The sequence below is a fragment of the Cibotium barometz genome, chromosome 33, assembly GCF_041138505.1.
Source record: "Cibotium barometz isolate CiBa-2024 chromosome 33, ASM4113850v1, whole genome shotgun sequence".
NCBI lineage: Eukaryota > Viridiplantae > Streptophyta > Polypodiopsida > Cyatheales > Cibotiaceae > Cibotium > Cibotium barometz.
Window position 1 is genome coordinate 42,437,497 of NC_141078.1, and position 15,892 is coordinate 42,453,388.

Sequence of the window (15,892 nt, forward strand, 5' to 3'; positions counted from 1 at the left end):
CTTCTGCCAAATGTTGCTACAAAGATGGGTTTCTACAGGAATTTCGCTTGTTCTACATTACCAATTGCATTCAGAACTGACTGGTAGAACTGAAGGCACATCATCATTATCTAACGGCTGTACACAGAGAGAGAGAGAGAGAGAGAGAGAGAGAGAGAGAGTGTTCACATGACAGCCATGTGGCCATCTGTAAAGTAATTTTTGGTAATATATCTTCTATTATGAAAAAAGAAAAAGAAAAATAAAGAGTGTGTGTGTGTGTGTGTGTTTTGAATTTGATTATCTGCAGCAAGCTGAGTCATGCACAAATGAGTTTCCATTTCTAGTTATTCAAACCAGAATGAAGATGTACAATGATCGAAGCATTAGGGAAGCTCCCAACATCATTATAGATTGTCTCTTATTGTGAACAAGCAGGGTGTGTTGGGTTGTAATTTTCTGATATATTGTACAGTCTGCAGGATTGCTTAACCATGGCCCCATACAACAGAGGTTCTCGCCATGGGATGACAGTGAACTCATCGCGGAAGCGGTCAACACCCTCCACCAAAAACTGCCACACCAGGACTCCAGCCCCAGCATCTTCAGCTTTGGCTGATTCATAGATTTTACTGTACATCATGTCAAGCATCCCAACCCTATTGTTGACATCAAAATTACGTGTTTGATCGGACACCCCAAACTCAGTGAAGAGGACTGGCTTCTGAAGGACTTGTTCTGCATCCTCAATGTGAGAAGTCACCCAGTTTTCCACATACTTTATCTTCTCCTCCATAAGAAGGTTCGGAGTCCTGCCAAATCAGATGTCATCAACAAACATTTTATCTTGAAAACACCCATAAGCAGTAAACCAAACACCTTAAGTTAAATAAAGAAGAGCTGAGCTTCAAAATGTACCATATATCAGGATATGCATGTACGGAGGCAAAATCTATAAGATCTGCCATTGAATGCCTGATAAAATCAGAACCCAGGTTGCTGGCCCAGTTTCCTGGATTCTTCTCTAGCTTCTCTGGTGTAGACAGACCATAAAATCCTTCTAGTCCCACCGTCAGAAGATGCTTCTGATCAAGTGATTTTGCATATGCAGCCATTTCCTCAATCCAGCCCTGTTGTTTGGAAAAACAAAATTAATATTTATCTCATACTAGCACATTTGAAAATTGACCTAAAAGGTAGGCATAAGCACATCAACCTAAAGCCCCAAAACTGCCGCTAGTGAGAGATGCCAAATTCCAAGCTCTCACAGCTTTGTGAAGAAAGCCCTTGTCATATTCCTTTGAAAGTTTTGAGTCCCCCTGGATGCTCTCCCACAGCGCACAAAGGGTGTGCAGAGAGTCCAACCAGACCATGCCCACATGCTTTACTGATGGGGATCTCTACACAGCTGGCATGGGCATGAGAATACCCAATCCACTCCAAATAAAAATCCAAAAAAACAATGAATCGATCTACAAGGCAGATAATAAGTCTTTAACTGATATGTCTATTGCATACCTCAAGCCTTCCTGCACATCATCTTTATAGTGAGCTACAAGTCCTCTCTCCGTTGCCCATGCTACACAACCCCGACCAAAGAAGCTCAGCCTTTGTTGACCTGCTGCGACAAGCCTCTAGGTCTTTTCAAGCACATAACATTACTTGTGCATGTGGATCCAGACCATGCCAAAAAGTCCCAAGTGCAAGGCCCGCATATTCCAACAGTAACAATGATGAAGAAGCCTGTTGGCCCAAAAACTCTGCCAAAACCAAACCCAAAAGCAATGTAGGTCTTACTAGGGCATGCTCTCGACTATACACACGACAGAGTAAGACCTTTGTACTGTATCTGGATCCATCTCTTTAGCAAGATAAAAGTGGTCATTTATGAGAATACCTCAGTATCTAAATCAGGTTGTTCCAAGTTCGCACCCTTGAATCCCACTGTACTTTGATGTGAGGCAACTCCCCAGAACCCAAAATCTCCATACCCAATCACTGTTTACACAAATTGCAGAGAATCCACAACCAATGATCCAAACCCTTTACTCCGAGAGTACGATTAGGACTGGCTGTACTGGTTTTATAGGCAGGTTCCATTCCTAAGGTGTAGCCTTATCAATCTTTTTAAACACCTCTGGGAGTATGATGCGGACTGGCTGAACTAGTTCTATAGACAGGTACCACTCCTAACGCATAGCCTCGTGGTGAACACCTCCAGGAATATGATGAGAACTGCCCGTACTAGTTCTATAAGCAGGTACCACTCCTAAGGTGTTGTAGCCTCCCACAGCAATCTAATGTTGCATTAGCAATACCTATAACAGAGCTGCTCTAACATCCCAAAGTACCCCCAAGAAATCCTCATGCTTCAACTGATTTGGCATGGTTTAAACATACTGGCATCCATTAGGTATTTGCACAAGGTTATCCAAAGTCAAGGGTTGTTTGTATCACGCCCCTAGATTGCCAGCTGAGGTGTAACCATGCATGCAATTAATTTTTGTAAAAGATTGAAGTGCATTTTGAGTAATTTAATAATGCTTGCGGATCACATCCAAAAGCATTATTAGATTGGATCCTCATGATTTCTACCAATCTAGGTTGTCAAACCCACCCAATCCCCACCCCCCCACCCCCCCCCCCCCCAAAAAAAAAACAAAAAACAAAAAACAAAAACAAGCTAAAAAAAGGCTATCAAGATTCTAGTATTGTTCCCAAGTAACTTAACATCTGAACAAACTCATACCCTGTAATTGTGACGAAGTGATTATGGCGAATGGTCATCTTGGATGGGATCATCTCCAGCTTAAATCCACAACCTGTGGAAATATATCTGCCAAATGTCATCTTTGACAACTCTATTCCTTTCCTACGGAAATGGTCTATGGGGTAGTCCATAACAATCACCCCATCCTTGAGCAGAGTGGAATCAACCGAATCAAATTCTCACCTCTATTCCTGCCAGGCTTCTTGTCATTCAAGAAATCACACATCTGCCCATTTCTGTGCATGAAAATTCATGCATTAAAAAAATATGGCCTACATATGTGCTTGCAAAGTCCACCTTGACTCTTAAACCATCTGGCATGTCTCAAACACACCTTGAGAATCTGCATGCTTGAAAAAATAGCAAGAAGCATGAGAGCTTGCACGCAGCTCTCCTCCAGCTGCACAATGAACGTTTATATGCATTCAAAACTCTTGGATGTGCGATAGACCCCCTAGTCATGAAACCTACTAGTAAGAACATAATCATCCACACAAACCATGCATATTCTACTAGAAAATGCTGTTTCAACACTCTTGATCCTGACAGGCCATGCTATGCACAAACCCCATCTAGGCCTTCTTGATCCTACGTGGCCACAAAAGTGAGGCAAAAAAAAGCTTATGCCACTAGCCTTGAAAAAGTGATGCCTTCTAGGTGACAGTGTGCTGCTAAAGCACAATAGTCGTAACTCTGAATGGCATGTACACTCCAACCTTATGCTGAAAGCTAAGCCTATGAGCTCCTGAGCACTTAACAGTGCAGAGCATTGGATTACAAGTTGACGCTGTTTTAAACTACCAAAAGCTAAATGTCTTGTACTGTAATGGGATGATGAGAATCCAATCTTCAAAAGCAGACAAATTAGCTCATTGTAGTCGTATAAATAATCAATAGCCAGTCGATACTAAAGTATAATGCACATCCAAACCAAAGGTTGGCTTAGTTTGCGTTAGACAAGGCAAAGCAAAATAAGAATGTTTTCAAAAACTATGCATCATACCTGCAAAGTGTCACCTGATGGATCCGATGGACAACGAGGTTCATTCATTAGCTCCCAAGCAAAAATGGTCGGCTCATCCCGATATGCAATTCCACTGAGGCTGTTGACTCTTGTCATGATTCTCTGCCAATAATTTTTTGACAAAAAAAAAAAAGCACCAAACAAATTGATCCTCTACATAGAATGCAGTTTTTTAAAGAAGACCGACTCTTTCACACAAAAAAGTTAGGCCAGAAGATGGTTGTAGTTCAAGGAACAGAATGAATACAAGCATAAACTGAATAATTAAAGCTCCTGAAATTTACACAGTACTGATCATCAAGAACTGTTTGGCTTGTCGTGTATGAGAGCAAGCATAAAATGGGGGGGGTAGGGGGATGTGTGTGTCAAATTCTGACCCAGCCCCGCACCCCAAATCAAAATTTGGCGGAAAAAACTAAGTCCCACCACAAAAACCCATGCTGTCTAAGATTACTCATCCAGGAATCAATCCCCCAGCCTCCAATTCCACAATTGTAGCTCTATCAACATACCAAATCCAAATAGCTGCTAGGCCCCCATTTTTATAAACTCTGCTGCATGCAAAGTGCCACATTCATCGATACTCGGATCTGGCCGTACAAGGCCGGCAACAAGCGAGGCTCCACTTTATCCATCCATCCATTCATTCACATGCAGAGGTACACCTGTGACAGTTGCCGGGGTATTCTCAATTGCATCTAGAGTTTGAGTTTCTTGCTTGGTATAATTGGAAATCTAAAGTGCCTACTGAGGCATTCCACAGGCACCCACAAAGTACAAATTAATACTCCTTTTAACAATAAAATACCTACAACTGGGGGAGGGGGGGTGTCGTCTTCAACCCTAGTGTTGTGTATTGTGATCTACTTTTCATGTGGCATATTCATTGTAATAAATTGTATTCTTAATTGAGTGAATGATCAATATCTCCAAGATACATGATGCCCATAACACACCACCTCAGTCTGCAGGGCAGATGCTAGCTGAGAAGGGACTGGGGAGAGAAAAACTTGCTGCTGAAATTGGTTGCATTTAGCACATGTGGCTGCCAAGGAGAGGGGGTAAATTGGGGTGTTGTGGCTCCAATTGCAAGAATGAAGAAACAAGGGTGCTGGGGGCCAGCTTAAGGGCCCCTACTGCTGGCTGACCAGCCCCACAAACAGCCGGGCTGCCCACAGGCTGCATAACTGTGAATTCCGCATTTCCCGCTGCTGTCTGCCCCTGGCTGGTCACTACCAGCTGCCCATGGTTAACATGCAGGTCTGCAACAACCATCTGGGTGAGGTGTCTCACGTTCCATTTTTCTCAACACAAACATTCATAGGTAATGAGTTCAGTAAACAATACCATATTTTGCAGCAGAAATGATGTCAGCATGGTTTCCAATGCTTTATAACAAAAGAGCAAAAGGATCTTCATTCCGAAAGCAAAAGTGATGGATCCATGAAGTTCAAATGTGTCCTACTTGTGGCAGGTGCATAATTTTTTTGGTAAAAAGCAGCTAACTAAGTTAAAAGGAATTAAGTTTTTAAAAACAAGATCAAACTCACAGCATAAGAACTACTACAGAAAAACCTAACCATGGCAGACAGTAATGCCTGACACATTTGGTATTTAGAGCATAGTCACAAGGGAACGTCGTTCCAAGCTCTTGGAACGGGGGAACGCGTTCCATAGAGATAGCCGTTCCCGTTCCCGTTCCAAAATGGCACCGTAGACCATGTAAGAAATATAAGTGGACTATGTATCATGTAGAACACATCTATGCATTATCATGGCCACTACTGAGATGGTTTGAGGTTCTTTCTTTACTATGCCTCTTTCCAAAGCATTTATAGATATATAAAGTAAATTTATAAACACATTTATGCAATGATGTGGCGTTCCCGATTCCGTTCCCTTTTATTCAAGCTTTTCGTTCCCGTTCCAAACAGTCATCCGTTCCTCAAAACGTTCCCGTTCCCTTGTGACTATGATTTAGAGAGAGATGATGCCATGGCATTGAAGGCAAACCAAGTATGTGGGTACGGTCTGTGTAGTTGAGATCATGCTTCTCTTGAGATAGTAAGAGGAACCCTGCATCGTTACCTTCATATAATGCTTGTAATAGCCGCGAACAGTGGGATCTGAAAAGAATGAGTCATTTGAGGAGCCAACATCAGCTCCTGAATTGCGAGCCCACTCAACATACTGCCCCTTGCCCCCAAATGCAGGCAAATTGTTGACAAGACTTAGCAGCAATCGCACTCCACGTCGCCTTGCCTCAACAATGACATAATCCAATGCCTGTGACACAAAAGACCAGTTCATTAGCAACACATCCAAAATCAATTAGAAACATGTACTTGCAGCAAGGTCCGGTCTTAAGCCCCAATTGAGTGCATGCGTGTGTCATTGTGTGTGTGTGTGTGTGTGTGCACGTGCATGTGTGGGTGTGCGTCACATGCATGACAGCCTTCGAATGAAGCAGATTTCTCTTGCCCAGTTTAAACTGTTTTTCCAATGCTTCTGAGTTAATCCCACCTTGGGTTTTAACTCCTTGTAATATTTTTCCATAATAGGAGTTTTATTTTCACTATAAAAAAAAAGGTGTGTCACAGTAATTGGTTGCATGTGTCATGCTCTGGGCCACTAGTTAGAATGAGAATTAGGGTTTGTGGGGAAAAATCATGTTTTTAGTGAATGATCAACATGGACACATCGGATTTTTCACGATCTGGGTTTTTGGCAATAGATATAAGCTCCAAATTCATCACTTATGATTGAAGGTAGTCAAACTCCTGCCTTCGTAGAGTGTAGAGGGTCTGATTCAATATACAATGCAGCACATCCAATGGATGACGAGGGAAAGTTCAATGAAGTCTGAAGGAAAACTTTAGGATAACCAGCTTGCAATATATGAGAGGCGGGTTCAACACAACAAAGCTGCATTTGTAGGGATTAAAATTCAGCAAAAGGAGTAGTGTCTTCAATAAAGTGAGACTTTCAAGATATGGAAGTTTTATTTGGAGTTTGGACCAGTGTGTGCACAAGAGGAGGTGTCTGCAGTTAACATAAAACGCAACTTAACACAAGCTAATGCAAAACACAAACTAACACAAGTTATTCCAAAATGCAAATTAATGCAAAGTTAGCCGAGTGCAATTAGCTGACTTTGTCGGCCTACTTTTTTCTATAAATAGGACCCCTCTCTCCTCATTCTAAACATCCTCTAAGCCTTTTGGGAGCAACCAAGAGAGAGAAGATCAAGTCAAGAGTAGTAGATTCCACCCAAACAACAGCAATTAACACAAATCGGCCAAAGGCTTGGCTTCTATTTGAAAAGAAGTAGATAATTCATTGTAAATACATCAGATTTGTGAATATACAATAGGTTAGGTTAAGAGAACAAGGTCTTTCCTCTCTTTTGATTTTCTATATATTTTATAGTTGTGCTTCAAAGTAGTTTGAAGAATCATGCTCTATCGTTGAAGCAAGTCTCGGATCTGGAGCTGTTGAGAAGAGGATATGGGTCTCTGGGACTGGGGATGTCCAGCTCTCTAGAGGACATGTGCTCTCTCTCAAAGGACCCCCCAAGTGCAAGGGGTGCTCACTCAGTGGGGACGATTAGCCTTGTACTGGTCAATCTGTCCCGGTGTATCTCGTGTGCGCGTAGAGAGTCAACCGGGGCTCATTGGTGGGGGCCAAAAAAGTCAGTGATATATGTCAGTGCAATTTCTTGCCTCTCGGGCTCCTACCTCAATTGTTTGTCTCTATGGTGCCTCAGCTCTAATAGGTATAGTCCTAGACATCTCTCATCTCTATATTGCATCTCCATAGACAGGGACCCAAACCCCTCCCTAAAGAGACAATGTCCGACGTCCGCATATCTCATAGTGGATGTTGGGAATCAAGGTCTTACCTGTGTGTGCATCCACTCTTATGAGTGTGGTAGTGTGAGGGACTCCTCCAGAGGATCACCTAATACATAGGCATAAACAAGATTAGAGAAACCAAATAAAAGGGGTGCAAGCAAGCTCACCACCCAACTATAGGTTCTCGTCTGCAAACCTCCCCCAAGCCAAGGGCTAAGGTTCCACTCCCACGCGTCCATGCTAGTCGGCCCTGGCATCCCATACCACCAATGCCTGCCCACACGGGCCCTCAGCAAGACCACCCATGATCTACCATGTCCATGGCAGAAGTACGTCTCTTGGTCCAAGTCCCGACCACACTGAATCAATAATAACCCAAGACTCACTTATATAGTGCATATTGCTGCTATAAATAACAGCCCAATCATAAATAGCCAATAATCTTGGATTTATTAAATATGGACCTTAGCCACTTGAAACCGCCTGCTTTCCCTAATCCCACGACTCCCCTCACCTTGATGGATTAGTCCCCTAACCCCATGGGTTAGGGCTAGGTACATAACATTTCTCCCCACTTAGGACATTTCCACTCTTGGAATAAGTGAAGAAGAATCCAACTACCTGCATCAACTATCTCTGAAATCAGGTTTACACATATCTATCAAATCCACATAGCCACAGGCCCACATATAAAGGAGCCAGCTCAACCGAAGCTGTTATTCCTTCAACATATGATCGTGGAAACAAGACCAAAAACAAAACCTTTTTAGGTCCTTCAAGAACATAAACCATCCTTCAATCCTCCAACTCCTCATGGAATTGGACACCTGAAATCGCTGAGACAAATATCTCCTGGCTACAACATAATACCCGTCCTTTTTAAGATTTGGTAAATCCTCATACCTAGGGATATCATACCTCCCTCTCAAAGACTCCTTACTATTAGACACCACAAATCTGTCTCCTTCAAGCTATCAAAGTTTGAGGGAATCTAAGGTTTACCCCCACTCCTACCGAACATTCTAGCTATCGCCATAACCATACACTCAATAGTACCATAGGCAACCATAGGGATGTACCTCTCACAATTAAATGGTCGCCATATGCACAAAGAATAACCTCCAAAACTTGATCCCACCCTCTCCATCTGCCCATTGGACTGAGGATGATCATAAAAACTCAAACCTCCGGATGACCTGCTGCTATAGGAGTGTTGCGACCCCACAAGAGATCTCTCCTTAATCTCAGCACAATCTGAGACTAAATCATCACGGAACAACTACCATGTCACATGTAGAAGCTTTGGGAGTCTTCTTTCAGCCCTAAACACCTTTCCTGGAACATGCTGATGCAAAATGCATACATGAGATGGAGAGAGATCTCCAGCAGCCTGCACAAGCACCCTGCTCAATAACTAATGTCTCTGTTTATCTGCTGCCCTTCAGAAAATAGCCCTGGGATTAGCATGTACATGTCATGCACATGACATATCGGTTCCGAATATGGTATTGATTACCTTCCACCCTAACAAGTGGAATGATCTCTGAGTCCTGGTCTAAAACAATGGAGCTCCCAACCTAGACTTGTTGCCAATACCGAATGAAATGCCTATCGGCTTGACATAGCCCTCTCAAGGAATCATATAAGTCAACACAAGATGAGGTAAAAGATTCACCCATAAGGATGGGACATAGCAAGGTTAGAAAATATAGACACACCCAGAAACTCTACATGCTGCAGATCCTAGCGTCCCATACCACTAGGATACACACCATATAAAATTTCCTTGAGAGTTTTAAAGTCGAGTCAAGGTGATCAATCCTCTTCCAACTAAGTCTTCGTGCACTACACCTCCCCCCCCTATAGGTAAACCATTGGAATAACACTGGAATAATTCACACATGTCCACACACACGACAACTCTCATCCTATGCATAGAGAGCTCTATCCTTAAAGTAGAGCCCTCTATGTATGCATAGAGCTCAAGAGAGCCCTATGCATGCATAGAAAGCCCTATGTGTGCATAGAGCCCTATGCATGCATAGAAAGCCCTATGTGCATAGAGCCCTATACATGCATAAAGAGCCCTATGCATGCATAGGACTCAATGTATTTGCATAAGGGCTCTTACCTTATGCATAGAATGCATTTGCATAAGGGCTCTTACCTTATGCATAGAGCTATCTTTTTTGCATAAGGTAAAAGCCCGTATGCAAATGCATTCTATGCATAAGGTAAAAGCCCTTATGCAAATGCATAGGGTTCAATGCATTTGCATCAAAGCTCTCACACGTGTGAAAAAAATACCATGCGAGCTGTCCCAATCCTGAGATATTCCAACTATTGTTAGGCAATCTCATCCTCCCCCAGCTGGCTCATCCTCAAAGGTTGAGACCTTGGGATCCAAACAAGCCTGTGATCAACCAACTGTCTAGCTAGAAGACCACAACCTACTATAGGAGAACCTTGGGCCTCATGCCAATGAAAAAAAAATGACTAGGCAATGCACATTAGCAACCCATATACCTCCCTGCCTCCCAAGTGTCTCCTTAGACAGTGCAATCCAAGTGCAACGAGCTAGATGCCCGAGACCCACTGGTCCGAGGAGATGCTCCACTTGACAACTTCAGATCCGAGGGATCCACCAAAGACACAGGAGTGCCCCGCCACAAGTAGTGGACGTGGAGAGCCTTTATGCAGCCACTAATGCCAAGGATCCACATCGATCACTTTACATTATATCATTGTATCAGTTCTAGTTAATTTTTTATGTTTGTCCATGACTTAGTCACTTCATGGATATATCGTAACACTTTTGGTCTAATAGACCCTTTGGTCTTGTAGACATTAATAATCTCTCTCTCTCTCTCTCTCTCTCTCTCTCTCACACACACACACACACACACACCTCGCAGCCCACCATCACGAGGATGGAGGCCTTCAGATGGCACTGACCCGGATGCCCCTACTTGGTGGACCAGGCAGTACACATTGACCGTACATGTGCCACAGATGCCACCCTGCCTCCCGGGAGTCTCCCTAGACACAGCGATTCAGGTGCAGCGAGGTAGACGACCAAGACCCACTAGTCCAAGGAGATGCTCCACCCAACAGCTTCAAATCCGAGAGATCTTCGAGAGATGTAGCTGCAGGAGTGCCCCTGGTGGATGTGGAGAGCCTCTTTAATGTCATAGATGTCAAGGATCCACTATAATCCCCACATTGTATCATTGTACCACTGGCAGTTACAGGGCTGTTGTTTCTTCTCTCAGCTCTAGTTGGGTTTTTTTTTATCATGCTGTCCATGATTTTGTCACTTCATGGACACATTGTAATACTTTTGATCTCTCATAGACTCTTTGATCTTTTGTAGACATTGATAGCACTTTTACTTACAGCCTGGACTGCCCGTTCTTAGATCTCAGCCGTTCAGAGCTGAATCGGGTGATCAGGATGGACATTGTGAGACTAGATACAGAGAGGACATGGGTCAGGCCCCCGCAGCCATTGGGCACGAAAATGGCACACTACCATAGTCATTTTCTACACCTTTCTTCGGACGGGTTTATTATACGCCATGCTTACATGGACACACACCTCTCACATGGTATTCGCAGTGCTATTGGACAGATTCGCACCTCTTCACACCGGGTGAGGATAGAGACAGGTGGATATGAGGATATATCACTAGAGGACCGCATATGCCAGCTTGCCATCAGGAGGTGGAGTCGGAGGAACACTATATATGTCGTTGTACTGTCTACTATGAGATCTGAGGGAGGTACCACTCCCTGTTCCGTGAAGGCTTTGGACCTTTGCGTCAGATCATGGACTTTGAGGACCAAAGGTGCTTAGGGCTCTTCATACTTGAGCTTCAACGCCACAAAGAGAGCCTATTGAGGGACATGAGGGCAGTGGGACCAGAGCCGCCTAGACAAAGAGCCCTCACAGATTTTTTCAGGGCCAGCACTGTAACCCCACCAGCCTCTACTCCCCCATCTACAGGCCTACCTGGCAGACCACCCTCCAGAGGAGTCACCTTGGACAGAGCCATTGCCATCTGTAGAGCAAGACGCCCACAACCACGAGGATCGCCCTCACCATCAGCAGATTCGAGCCATAATTGCCCGCCACCGGAGGAGTTTACCCCGCGACAATTCAGCGGTTCAGCTTTCAGCTCTTAGCTCTCGTAGGATGTTACTATTTTCATTCTTTCTTTCAGATTTGTTATGATGGGACATCATCATCATCAGTTGTACCTTGTTTTGGTCTCATGGGCCATTTCGGCCTTTAGGAGACGTTAATATATCTTTCTTTCTTTCTTTCTCTCCATGGATGACCCACCTATGGATGCATGTCCTGGGCATTTCTGGCTGCCTATAGGGCTGTCAATCTGCTCCAATCCAATTAAATTCTTCTCCTAGATCCGCCTTTGAACCTGCTCAGTGCTAATGCTGAGAAGCATGTTCTGTTCATGTGGCACTCACAAATATGATGCACATGACACAGAATTTTACACTTCCTTTGTTTCATCTTTAATTATTGCCGCCAAAGCTATGCCCTCGCAATCCACCCATCTTGCAACCTTGGCCAGGATGGTTGTTTTAACTCATGTGTAGACATGAATACCTTATCATATCAAATAACATCTCTCTAGACCTAATCTTGACCTCGGCACTTCCAGCACTACTCGTATGCACCCTACTCTAACATGCATCTTGTACTGGTCATATATGCCTCAGCACTAACAATACGCATGGATCAACTTATTAACTGCATTAAGCAGCCACAATAGGCAGGACCTACAATTCACATTCAAGCATAATCAACCATGCAATCATAGCATACATACAATGAATGATAGTCATAGATGGTGCTGGCCTCTAGAACCCCCAATTCCCATGCAGGAGCAGGGTTCTAATTATGGCAAGAAAGAGTGTTTTTGGGTGCAATTTTACGCCTACAATGACTATGATCACCTTCAAGTGCATACAAAAAAAGCAAAACAAAATAGCAGGGAATCGCTTCCTTACTCTGAATACATCCTCAGAATAATGGCCTGGTTCGGCTTGAAGTCCATCCATGCCATCATAAAAAGCCCATGTCCGGCAAACAGAAAGCCCCATCGCAGCTCCGTTCTGAAGAACAGTTTTAACAGCAGATCTGGTGGTGTAGTCAACACCCTGGGCCATCAGCCAGTAAGAGTTCCAGCCATTCACATAGAAGGGCTTCCCATCAACAACAAAATGAGTTCCATTTCTCTGCACAAAGCTTAACTGACGCTGGAAGAAGAACTCCCAATGCACATTGGTGAGCACAAGGCATATGAGGGCAATGCCCACTACTATGGGCAGAACGCTCTGTGAACCTAAACCTCCCCACATTGCTCTCCAGGCTCTCCGTGTAGCCCTAGGCGGAGTCCAATGGGCAGCTTGACCGAGCGGCCAGTGGGCGGCGTAGCCAGCCCTCTTCCAGCTACTCCTGGTCACCGTTGTGGAAATCTGTTGGCTGCACAAAGGGATTTCCTTGTAAAACAAAACAGAAACTGGCCGGGAACTGCATTGTAAGATCCTTCAGAGTATAAACTTAGGAATTAGAGCTAGGGTTTCTTTCTGACAGTCGGATCAGGTGTCTTTGTTGCTGTCTGATGATCAAGCGATCAGCGGTAACCTCTGTACAGGACTGTTAGTGTGTAAGGTTAGAGTTAAGATTGGGATTAGGGTTAAGCTAGCGCAAGAACGTGGTTAACCGTTGGATTAGGTGTCTCTATCTGATGATCTAGCTATCTCGAATAATCTCTGTAAATGCAGATTAGTGTCAGGCTTAGGGTTTCAAGCTTCATGTCTGCTCAAGTGTCTCTGTTCTCCAACCGAGCTGCCTACTGAATATGTGGGACAAGCCTTTGGTGCAAAAACGTTCATTCCAAGCGAAGGCTTTGCATACCCCTCCAGCAGCCGGTAGAGGGTAGGTGCGCTAGCTGGGCATGCAAGGCGTGCACGTTAGCCTCACATGACCCAGCAACACGGCAACAGCTCACCTACACTGATTCCTAAGACGATCACTGTTGTAGTAAACACTCCGTCCGACGGAGTTCACCTTCCGGCCACCGTGATCAACGGAATGCTTAAGCCTAAATGCTTCTAACCATGTGAAGGCCTCCGGTTTTTGGGCAAATGAATCTGGAAGGATCTATTGTTGGAAAGAGACTTTGCGATCGGGATTTGATTAACACCGTTGAATTCTCGTGGGGTGCACAGCCTATGTGCCTTTAGACTAGGATCACAAAAGGCCCGACCAAGTCTTCACAAGCTCGTTGGCCAATCACCGACTTAATATACAAGGCAGAACCATTCACATCAGCTTGAAAAGCACAGGTGAACTGCAAAAGAGTGAAAGAGAGAAAGCCCGTGGTGGGAGACCCTTGCCACAATGCAATTTACTCTACCTTTAGGTTGGGTTCACAAAAGGCGCCGCCAAGTCTTCACAAGCTCGTTGTGGCCAATCACCGACTTAATACAAGGCGGCCTCATTCACACCAGGCGCAGCCATCAAGTTTTACAAGCTTTTCATCTGGCCTCCCCACCTTGCTCATGGCACACCAACCGTCAATTAGCCAATCACTTTCGTTTGTGCCAATTGTTTGCACCGAGTTGTCATCTGGCAAAGTTTAATGGCGCCAATCCATTCCTATATCCAAGTCGTTTGCAAATTGCCATTTCAAGCCTACATTCCTCTTGCGATGCATTTTGCTCCCTCGCATAATGGAAAATGTGGCTCTATTTTGGGACTCTTATTCAAGACGTCTCTCGTTGCATTTCAAGCCTGAAATTTTCCCAAGTTCGGTCCTATTTATGATTTCTATAAAAAAGCCATCGTTAAAAATATGGGCCTAACGGAGTCCAAATCGGAAACTAGCATATACACATGTCCTAGAGTTTTTCGAAATGCAAATTTTACTCAAATCAAACTCTCTCTCTCTCTGTAAATTTCCACTTAAAGGAGGGGTTTTTATTATATACTTTTACGTAACTCTAGGAGGGGGTTCCATAGATAGGGATCTTACATCCTCCCCCCTTAAAGAACTCGAGAAGCCCTCATCTTGCCAAGTAAGGGTAATCTTTAAGCATATCTTCTTCTTTCTCCCAAGTTGTGACTTCTCAACAAGGAAGAACTTCCACTTTACTAGACATTGTCTTAGTACTTTGTTTCTAAGTGGTTTTTCCTTGACATGAAGAATGGCTTTTAGTTTGAGCTCCACATATCCTTAAGTAGGAATAGTACTTGCTAATCACCAAGAACATGCTAAAAATCTGGCACATACTTCTTGTACTTGTCTAAGAATGGAGAACTTCTTTTCGGCCTTACCTCGAGAGCCTTACCTTGAGAAAAACCATATCTCCTTCTTCAAAATAGAGAAGTTCTCAGTATTTAGGTGCCAACTTCTTGTACTTGCCTAAGAATAGAGAACTTCTTTTCGGCTTTACCCTGAGAAAAACCATACCTCCTCCTTAAAAAATTTCAGGAAAACCTCTTGGAATCGACATACCTCGTCTATATACCCTGGTTAGCTCTAATGTCCTTTCTGATGGGTTGCATCTATTGTTCCATTTCATCCAACATTTACTTTAAAACTTCAACTTTGATCATGGGATTTGACCAAGTGAGCAGAATAGTGCAGTCCTAACCATAAAGAGCTCTAAATGGACTCATCCCAATGCTATAATGATGAGAAGCATTTATAGGAAAATTCTACCAAAGTGATCATAATTCAACTATCTACAAGGCTCACGGTTGCAATATGAATAAAGAGAATACAAATAAAGAATATCCTTAATCATAATTCAACTATCTACAAAGTGATCATAATTCAACTATCTACAAGGCTCACGGTTGCAATATGAATAAAGAGAATACAAATAAAGAATATCCTTAATCACTTAATTCACTCTCTCTATCAATCTTTGGGTGACATGCACTATTGAGATCTTAAGACGTGCCCACAGCTTCAAAGAAAGTGGTACAAAAACATGCGGCAAGTTTTGTATCACAATCACTGACAATCCTTCTAGGCAATCCATGAAATCTAAAAATTTCCTTTAAGAAAATCTTAGCATCATCAATTGCAATGTAGGTTGTCTTAGCAGTATCAAATGAGCTATCTTTGTTAGGCAATTACCAAAAAAGGAGTCATATCCTGAATACACCTTAGGTAAGCCTATGATAAAATCCACACTGATACATTTCCACTTCATCATCTATGGAATA

General features: G+C 43.5%; 1 protein-coding gene across 1 annotated transcript; it reads right to left on the bottom strand.

Annotated features, from left to right (window-relative positions):
* Window positions 1-301: 301 nt before the first annotated feature.
* LOC147619584 (mannan endo-1,4-beta-mannosidase 2-like) lies at window positions 302-13,732 on the bottom strand. The gene is made up of 5 exons (XM_086773250.1): window positions 12,661-13,732; window positions 5,862-6,059; window positions 3,753-3,875; window positions 898-1,109; window positions 302-791 (listed from the first exon to the last, which is right to left on the bottom strand). The coding sequence occupies exons 1-5, from the start codon at window positions 13,009-13,011 to the stop codon at window positions 401-403; spliced, it is 1,275 nt and encodes a 424-aa protein (XP_086629376.1). The 5' UTR covers window positions 13,012-13,732; the 3' UTR covers window positions 302-400.
* Window positions 13,733-15,892: the final 2,160 nt, after the last annotated feature.